Consider the following 10,227-nt stretch of genomic DNA (forward strand, 5'->3'; position numbering starts at 1 on the left):
TGTGTGTGTGTCACGCCCAGTGATGGATGATGTAGGATGCATGGGACAGTGTGGGGTCGTGTGTGTGCATGTGTTCATGCACTTTTGACTACAGCCTGACCAGATACCAGGGAGAACTCAACTCAAACCAGTTGATGTGCAGAGAGCGGAGTTATCTCATAAGCCTAGAACTTTTCATCTGGGAGCTTTTGAATCTTTGCTTTAGTAAGTAGGCATATTTTGTGTTCTTATAAGCTGCTGATCTCTGCAGGACCTATGATTAAACACTGAGAGTATCATAACGTTATGATTTGTGGTGCTGTTTATTTGCACAAAAAGTAGAGTGACAGATAATCCCTTAGTGCAAAACTAACCCCACTGCTTTCTCTGAATTGTATTGTGTCACAAGCTGTTCTTACGACCACATTTCAAAGCACACCGTTCCAAATGCTGAAGCAGAAATCTTCAAACCAGGATAAGGCTGACTTCCCAAGGGTTTCACAAGCAAAGAGAGTGTTAATTAAATCTATATTCAGATTCTCAACTTTCACATATATACTTTCTTAAAAACAATTTGCCTAAAATACACCTTTCTCCCACTTTACAAGAGAAACATTATACGTTTTACTAATTTCTTATTTATTCTAGAGCTTTGCCCTTGGATATAAATACATGCGTATGCCAAAGATGATTCAAAATACTGGTATAGGTATTAAGAATTTGAATATTTTAAATGATATTGCAGCAAATCCTTTTTCAAGTATGGTGATTTCCATTTATTTCCTTTCATCAGCTTTGAGGGAGCACCCAATTAAGTTGTCAGCTTTGACTAAATTTTGATAGTAAATCACTATATAATTTGGGGCATATAACTTGGAAAGACTTCAAGGAATTGAGACCTTGCTACAATGAAACTTCTAATTCCATTTACTTATTCATATGAATGAAGTTTCTCAGTGTTTAAATCCTTGAAAATGAAATATGGGAATAATATTGATGCCAAACTTGTCAGATTTTGTTGATAAATAATATTCATTTATGGATATGTGAACAAATAGGGGAAAGCTCCTCCTCTCTTAGAGACCAATGTTCAATAGCAATTTAAATATAAAGGTTTAAATTACTTGTCAAAACGTGTAGTATATTTACCTTAGTTTATTTAATTGTGTACTAAAAGTAGCTGCCATGCAAACTCAATAGAAAAGAAAAACATTTTAACACGTAGAGACTTATGGTTGTAGAAAATTAAAATTTTGGCCGGGCACGGTGGCTCAAGCCTGTAATCCCAGCACTTTGGGAGGCCGAGACGGGAGGATCACGAGGTCAGGAGATCGAGACCATCCTGGCTAACACGGTGAAACCCCGTCTCTACTAAAAAATACAAAAAACTATTCGGGCGATTTGGCGGGCACCTGTAGTCCCAGCTACTCGGGAGGCTGAGGCAGGAGAATGGCGTAAACCCGGGAGGCGGAGCTTGCAGTGAGCTGAGATCCGGCCACTGCACTCCAGCCTGGGTGGCAGAGCGAGACTCCGTCTCAAAAAAAGAAAAGAAAAGAAAATTAAAATTTTATGTTATATTTTTATTTTGCAAAGAAGTACAATAATCAAGAAAATACTTTAAGCTTAAAATGTGTTGTCTTAGGCTAAATAATGTAGAAGTGGGATAGATATAAGTATTCAAGGAGAGAAAAATGAATAATGTAAAATTTCTTATTATTAAGAGCCTGCTTGTGGTCTTTTAAGTGATGAGGATTGCAGATCGTGCTAGTACTTTATTTCATTGGATAAACTTTAAGAAATTATGTAACAATTTTATTTTTAAAGTCTAATTTTTGTAATACATTGGAAAATCCAATCTTCTTTTGCTTTTAAAATTTGGGATAAAAAATTGTAGCTTTCCACTTAAAAAGGTGTAAGAGGTAACGTAGTGTTCCAGGATATTTTTGGAGGTATAGGAGCAAAATTATTGCTGCTGAAGAGCACAGCTCTGCAGCCTTCATGAAGGGGACCTAAGTGCTTGTCTCTGAACCTGGGCTCTGCCTCTACTCAGGCAGATTGCGGGACAAGTGCAACGATTTTAAATTTAGTGGTACACTTCCTGTGGAAATGGTTTTCTCCCTGAACAGGGTATTTCTAGGGATTTCCCTGGCTTTGGGGCCACCTCACAAGAGTGTGCGGGGCGAGGGAGTCGGCGAGTCTCCTAGTCTCCCATCACAGTGGTCACCTCTACCCACTGTTTCCTGTTTTGGCTTGTTTGTTTAAACTTTTAAATAAGATGTAGTTTAAACAAAGTTTCCAAAAAGAGATGTTTCCCATTTAACCTGTTTGTTTGTTTGTTTACACTTTTTTTAAGGAAAATTTCGTCAGCAAATTCTCTACCACACGAGACAAAACAAAAAGTGAGAGAGAGCGAGAGAACTTGTTTTAAACATTTTAAAGTTTTAGAGGACTGGTACAGTGCTTCCGATAAGGGCGCAACATCTAAGAAAGGAAAATGCAAGTCAGTGTGCATCCCCTGCTTTTATCTGACGTAGTTTTCTGTTTCTTTACATCACCAAATACCAAGATTCACCTCTTATGGTCTCTTGTGGGAGACCATAAAGGTCACTTTCCAGCTAACTTAGCATTTTTCTGCTGTTCTGCAATAGGTTTTTCAGACTGTGAATGCCTAAGATGGGGCAGCCACCACTCCCCACCGCTGAGACTCAATGAGTGTAAATGATTTGCCCAAACTTGCTCACCTGAATGTATGTAGGGTTAACACAGTAATTCTTATTCTTCCAGGGCTTATGAATTTTCAAAATCTGATAAAAGCCATGGTCAGACTTCTTCAAAATATATGCATACTTGCAGTATTTTAGACAATCTCAGATGGTTCATGACCTACTAAATCTGTCCATGTATAATGGGGCCCGAGTTCAAGATTCTGTGTTAACTGTAGGCAACTGACAAGGATTTTGTGTGGAGGTGTGGAGAATGGATGATGTTTAAAAATCTTCTTTGAGTAACAATCTTCCTCTGAAACCTGCTTGGGGTGGGCAGGCCTTCTCACACCTGCTCCTGCTCTGCATTATAGTCTTCAGGATGCTGCTCTGTCCTGTGTCACTAAGCAAGTTAAGTACCTAAACAAGAGGAAATTCCTCTCTAGAAGCATCCATATGCTCTGCTAGTCTTTGATGTGCTCTGGAAGCCTGGTTCAACTGGAAGTTGCTGGAAAGGAGTCAGAGACTGGGTCATTAGAATAACATCCTGTGCCTCTGTAAGCCTTCATTAAGCACCATGATTATCTTTAATTTTACTTTAATAAAGAACTAGGCTGAGTGGGGTGGCTCAGGCCTGTAATCCTAGCACTTTAGGAGGCCAAGGTGGGCAGATTGCTTGAGGTCAGGAGTTTGAGAACAGTCTGGCAACGTGGTAAAACCTCGTCTCCACTGAAAATATAAAAATTAGTTGGACACAGTGGCGTATGTCTTTAGTCCCAGCTACTTGGGAGGCTGAGGCAAGAGAATCGCTCGAGGCCGGGCGCGGTGGCTCAAGCCTGTAATCCCAGCACTTTGGGAGGCCGAGACGGGCGGATCACGAGGTCAGGAGATCGAGACCATCCTGGCTAACATGGTGAAACCCCGTCTCTACTAAAAAATACAAAAAACTAGCCGGGCGAGGTGGCGGGCACCTGTAGTCCCAGCTACTCCGGAGGCTGAGGCAGGAGAATGGCATAAACCCGGGAGGCAGAGCTTGCAGTGAGCTGAGATCCGGCCACTGCACTCCAGTCCGGGCGACAGAGCGAGACTCCGCCTCAAAAAAAAAAAAAAAAAAAAAAAAGAAAAAAAAAGAGAATCGCTCGAACCCATAAGGCGGAGGTGGCAGTGAGCCGAGACACTCCAGCCTTGGCGACAGAGTGAGACTCTTTCTCAAAAAACAAAACAAAACAAACAAACAAAAAAAACTAATAATGATTGCAGGGTAAAGAAAGAAGCAGAGAGAAAGTGGAATAAGCAAATGCCTTGACCTAACTTTTCACAGAAGGAGGTACCAGAGGCTAGTAGGTGTCCCATGGCTTGCCATGTTCCAGGTGGCTTACAAAGTTGGCAAGAATAGTGCCACAGAAACGAGATCCTGTTCTCTTTGTCTACATGGTAGACCACAGTTTTGTGCTTTTAAGAAGGCAGAATCAAACAATGTCCCTCCCTTGACCCTTTGTCTTCCTGCCCATATCAGCCTGATTTCTCTCCTTCCTCTATAGCTAAACTTTCTTAACTTCCTTGCCTCCCCTTTACTCTCCAGCCCACTGCCCCACCATCCTAGTAAAGTGTTCCTGCAAACTTCATTGCTGACATCCTCATTACCAAACCAAATGAAGACTTTCCACCCTTATCTTCCTTGACCTTTCTGTAGCAATAAATACCACTACTTCCTTTTGCCTAAAATGCTTCCCTTAGCTCTTCTGTTGTTCTTCTGCTCTAATGTTTGAGAAACTTTTCTGAGTCTTCTGAATCTACCTCAATCCTCTGCCTTCCCTTGCAGAGGTAAGGGTTTCTCTAGGTTCCCACTTCCATGGCCCTGTTCTCTTCTCATTTTTCTGCTTTACTGGGAAGTAAAGATGACCTCCTTATGGTCATCTGTTTCCAATGTCCTCTAATCAGCATCTCCGTTTCTGAATATTCTCTTGAGCAGGAGGTCCACAATTTAAATGCACAACAAACATGTGAGTATACAACTGAGGAAGCTACTGACAGAGGCTTCTCAAGGGCAAGGACCATTACTCATTCAGGTCTGAATCCCCAGCCATGGTAGGGCACATACTCAATGCTTAACAAACATTTTATGGATAAATGAATGAATGAATAATGGCAGAGGAATGACTGAAAGTAAGATAAAAATATGCTAAATAGAAAAATGTTGGAAAAATACATAATAATTATAACTGAGTGTATTACTTTTACAGTAGTGACAATATCTAAGTGAACAAATAAAATGGTGAAGACGGACATAATTCCAGTCCTCATAGAATGCACATTCTATTGGTAGAGATGACAACGAAACAAATACTAATAACTACACAATAGTAGTAAGCAAGTAAATATGAAAAATATTAATAGAATGTAGCCATAAGCGCTAGGTAGGAAATGAAACTTACGTGATAGAATGACTGTGTCACTATGTTGCTCAGGAATGTCAGGGAAGACCTCTTTAATGAGATAATGTTTAAGTGGAGAGAAGAATGACCACAAGAAACCAGACAGTGAGAAGCAGGAAGAAGAGCATTAAAGGAAGAAGAAAAAGCTATTTCAAAGGCCTTAAGGTGGAAGCAAACTGCAGTGTGTTCAAAGAACATGAAGACATTAGTGTGGCCAGAATGGAATGAGCAATGGAGAGAAAAATATGAGATGGGGGTAGTGACAGATCACATCGGGCTTTGGGATCCAAAACAAGCGGATGAGATTTTATTCTAAGTGCAATGATAAGCCAAGGGAGGCTGGGCATGGTGGCTCACACCTGTAATCCCAACACTTGGTGAGGCCAAGGCAGGCAGATCACTTGAGGTCAGGAGTTTAAGACCAGCCTTGCCAACATGGAGAAACCCCATCTCCACTAAAAACACAAAAATTAGCCAGGCATAGTGGCACATGCCTGTAATCCCAGCTGCTCAGGAGGCCGAGACAGGAGAATCACTTGAACCGAGGAGACAGAGGTTGCAGTGAGCTGAGATGGCGCTACTGCACTCCAGCCTGCTGAAGATTGGGAGGTCCTCGAGTTTAATTGAAAAGGTAGCTTGAAACCAGATCTTGTGGGTCACAAATACTAGTTGGCAGAAGGGATCTAATTGCAGGGTTCTGAACAGAGAAGTATCATGAACACATGCACTTAATGGTGGTACGATTTTTTTCAAGGGGGCTGGGGGATAGGGTCTTGCTCTGTTGCCCAGGATGACATGCAGTGGCATGATCTGGGTTCACTGAAACCTCCACCTCCCAGGCTCAAGTGATCTTCCCAGCTCAGCCTCCTGAGTAACTGGGACTACAGGCATGCACCACTGCACTAGGCTAATTTTTTGTAGAGATAAGGTCTCACTATATTGCCCAGGCTGACCTGGAGCTCCTGGGCTCAAACTCTTTCGTTGGCCTCCAAAAATGCTGAGATTATAGGGGTGAGAGTGGTGTGATCTTTTTGTTTTTTTTAAATGAGTTAGAATCAGGGAGATTGCACTGCAAAAGAAGAGGCTGTTGCAATGGTCCAGTGAGAGTTAAAGAGGGACTGGTTTGGTCTGGCATCAGTGGGAATGCAAATGGGGGAGGTGAATATGAGAATCATTGAGGACGCAGAACTATACAACTTGTTGGTAGCAAAGCCCAGGTGTTACAAGCTATTACAGCTAGTACATTAGTTCCCTTACGTTTCTGGATGGTTGTTGCGGTAGTGGTGTGGCACAGATAGGAGTAGCCCAGCTTAGGGGTGGAAAAAGAAATACAGTGAGAAAAGAGGTTGTCTCTAAGCCAAAGAGCAAATTATGAATATAGACAGGAAGGGACCTAGGACATCAACATTTAGAATCCAAGCATATACTTAATTTAGACTACTAATTGCCATTATTTTGGGTAAAATATTAGCATTAAAAATAAAGTACCATACTTAAATTTTTTAAAAAGTCTATTGCATGAGAGATGAGTTATATCTCTACAAATAGTAAGGATTTGCTCTGCATTTGACTTCATAAAGTTTCAGATTTACTTTTCAATCAGAGAGATTAGACACCTTGAAGACAATATAACAAATGTCATTTATAAAACCACTGTGTGCCTACTCTCTAGGGTTAGGTCCAGGGTTTTTCTAAGCACAGCTTTTTATGTAGTAAGTCATTTTGATTTTTGAGGATTTGATTAATAAGCTTCTACTTAAAGATCTCTGAAGATGCACATTCTAAGAGCTGGTGGCCAGCCCAGGAGAGTCTGAACTATTTTAGTTGCATTTTGAAAAACAGGTAATGAAAAGAAGAGTAAGGACTAGAAGCCACATAGCTAAGGTGGTTAAAAGGTATAAATGGAAAATAATCCAGACCTGCTCCTTAGCCCACTAAAACTTTTTGTTTTGTTTTGTTTTGTTTTTGAGACGAGTCTTGCTCTGTCACCCAGGCTGGAGTGTAGTGGCATGATCTCGGCTCACTGCCACATCCACCTCCTGGGGTTCAAGAGATTGTCCTGCCTCAGCCTCCTGAGTAGCTGGGATTACAGGCGCATGCCAACATGCCCAGCTAATTTTTGTATGTTTAGTAAAGATGGTGTTTCACCATGTTGGCCAGGCTGCTCTTGAACTCCCGACTTCAAGTGACCCATGCACCTCGGCCTCCCAAAGTGCTGGGATTACGGGCATGAGCCACTGCGCCCAGCCGTAGCCTGCTAAAACTTTGACAAACATCAATGCAATTTAACTATAAGTTCCCAGTCAAGAGCTACTCCTCTGAGATCTGATTGAAAACACCCCACCAGAAAAACCTTATCCTCATTTTCTCAGGTTCTAAAAGTTAATTAAAGCCACTCTCTGAACTGGAAGAAAAACTTACACAGGCAGTTTGAGGTTTCTGAATCTTTGGGACCAAATGTGCTCAGAGGGAAAGGAAGGGGTCTTGTCTTTAATATACTAAAAACAATTCCAGGGCTGGGGTCTTAGCACTTCATTGTAGAGCTCAAGCCTAGTTTCAGGATGCCAACAGAGGGGCTTCTGAACACAAAGCACAGGAGGCAATCAAGAAGGGTTCTGATCCTGGGATCCACACGGAGGTCTGGAAACCTCCTGTGGTTGTCTCTGAAGGTTGGTGCTCATGTGGATGTTTTTGCTTTCATCTGGGAAAGACAAGTTGTAACTTTCATCAAAATCTCAAAGAACTCTATGATCCAATAAATTCATACCTTTGAAATACAGAAGGATACCAAGGAGAGTAGAAGGAAGAGAGGAAGAACTGCTTGTTTAAGTTAACCAATTCAGAAGTATGACATGCAAAAAGATAAGACAAAAGTAATTCATATCCTTATGTCATTGTGGGTCAAACTCAGGACAGGCTGAAACTCCTTCCTCTTTTCTTTATCATACTCTCATTCCTGTTTTCCCCAACACGGAACCCCACATTATAAGTACTTGAAAAGTGTGCTATAGTAAAGCAAAGAAGTGGGATGAATCAGGTGTATGCGGTACTTTTTTCTGGAGTCCCACAGAAAGGTGCTCAAAAACAGAGAGCTGCCTGTTTCCTCCACAGCCACAGACTGCATGATTTCAGACCCTGGGACTATGTGGGATACTCTTGGAAAGTCTGGGGAAAATTAGAAGTAGCCTAACCATGTGCATTTTATCTAGGTGCATATAACATTGCTGAGTTCAAAATGCCTAGCTATCCTTGGATCTTTCCTGAATCCTAAACCCCACCATCCCTAAGATTTTTATTTTTCTTGTAACAATAATGGCTAACATTTCCTAATCACTTACTATGTGTCAGGCTCAGATCTGGATGCTTTTCAGCAAAATCTTATTTAATCCTCATTATAAAACTTTAGAGTATTATTACTATATCCATTTTATAGAAGAAGAAACTGAGTCATTAACAAGGCTGAGCCTTAGGGCAGAAATGGAAACTATATGTATATTCCAGATCAGTCCCAGAAGATTCATAGGCTCACAGAAAGAAATGAGAGGGATGGGGGTGAGAAACTGTTCAATTGTAAGCTTGTCCCAGGGCAGTTGCCCAGTCTTCCGTTTATTCCATCATTTATCCCAGACAGAAGTGCAGTCTTGGAAAATGGGGTGACAGGTTTACCGTGATCTACTCTCAGAGAGCCCCTGTAGATTCTAGTAGGAGGAACAGTAGCTGCAGAGCCAGAGGACAGGACCCAGATCCCAACATCATGTAGCCTAACAGTGCAGCTTAGATAAAACACAGGCTCTGTAAGCCACAATGGCTTTATTTGTAAAATAGAAATAGCAACCTCAACTCACAAGGATGTTGGGAGAGTCAAAGTGGACAGCAAGTTTAAAAGTACTCACAAAATCTAATAGGCAATTCAACATAAAACTCCATGGCTATCACTGTTCCTCACTTTCTGAACCTTTACCTGCCTGACTTAGCCCCAAACCACTCCAACTCACTTCAACCACTTCCCATGCAGAAAAAAAAATAAACTCACCATCTCCTCTGCGACTCTGCTGTTTTCTGCCTTCTGCGCAACCCAGACTTCTTATAGTCTCACTGCCTCCCCTCAGTGTCAGGCTGTTTAGAAAAACAACTTCCTATTCACATTCCAGAAACTCACCACAGCCCTTCCCATGAAGTTAGAATGTTGATAATGCGAGGGTGATGTTGGCAGCTTAGAAATAGTGGTTGCCAAGAGGCAAGGGGTCACCCCCTTCCATGGGAGATGGTCTGGAGACAGGGCAAGGTGAATCACTCCTGAGCAGAGCAATGTGGGAACAGTACACACACAAAGGTTTCCTTTGATTATGATACAAGCCCCAATTTAAAGTAGTACATTTGGAAAATATGCTTTGAATTAATCATAATGTGATTTTCCAGTGCCCATTTTCCAGTTGTCGTGAAATGTCAGTGAATGTTTACTATTCCAGCAGCCTTCTGAGGGAAAGGAGCAAAAATAGTAGCACAATAAAAATTAGAGAGAAAAGGAAAAAGCCACTAACGGTTTTCTGGCACTTGGGGAAGTTTATTGGTAAGTTTCAAAAGGACATATTAAATAGACATAGGTCGCATGAAAGAAATTCTGCTTCTCATGTCAGAAATAAAAAGGTATACAAATAGATACCTTTTTATTTTCCTCTTCTCATGGAATATGTAGGACCAAAAAGCTGTTGGCATAGTAGTTAAGACTTGAGCTGTGCTGTTAAACAGCCTGAGACCCATCCTGGCTCCACCTCTGGCTATCCACTGGGCAAATTACTTAAACTCTCTATGCCTCTGTTTCCTCAACTGTAAAACAGAATAACAAAACTTGCCTCACCGGGTTGTTGTAGGATCAAATGAGTTAATATGTAGAGAGTGATTGAAATGACACCTGGCCCACAATTGATGCTCAACAAATGTTAGCAATTATTATTACTTTTCAGATTAGATCTCAGACAGCAAAATCAAGTATCAAGTATGTAGTATAAAGTCAGAAAGCCATAACTCCTATTTATACTCTTGGAATTCTATTGTGTAGTAGTAGGTATTATTCTTCATTCACTTCATGATGGTTACAGCTTGTAAATAGG

At 41.3% G+C, this 10,227-nt stretch overlaps 1 protein-coding gene across 4 annotated transcripts in view; it reads right to left on the reverse strand.

The window, feature by feature from the left end:
• SELP (selectin P) overlaps positions 1-9,290 on the reverse strand; it is a 42,106-nt gene extending 32,816 nt beyond the window's left edge. For 2 of the 4 annotated variants that reach the window (XM_023207121.2, XM_023207118.2), the window contains exon 1: positions 9,150-9,289. In XM_023207121.2, the coding sequence (XP_023062889.2) occupies positions 9,150-9,152 (3 nt within the window). In that variant the 5' untranslated portion in view covers positions 9,153-9,289. Of the gene's footprint in view, positions 1-1,128; positions 1,176-9,149 lie in introns of those variants that run through there. The other 2 variants (XM_023207120.3, XM_023207122.2) reach the window with 2 other exon arrangements.
• Positions 9,291-10,227: the final 937 nt, after the last annotated feature.

Source organism: Piliocolobus tephrosceles, chromosome 1, assembly GCF_002776525.5.
Source record: "Piliocolobus tephrosceles isolate RC106 chromosome 1, ASM277652v3, whole genome shotgun sequence".
NCBI lineage: Eukaryota > Metazoa > Chordata > Mammalia > Primates > Cercopithecidae > Piliocolobus > Piliocolobus tephrosceles.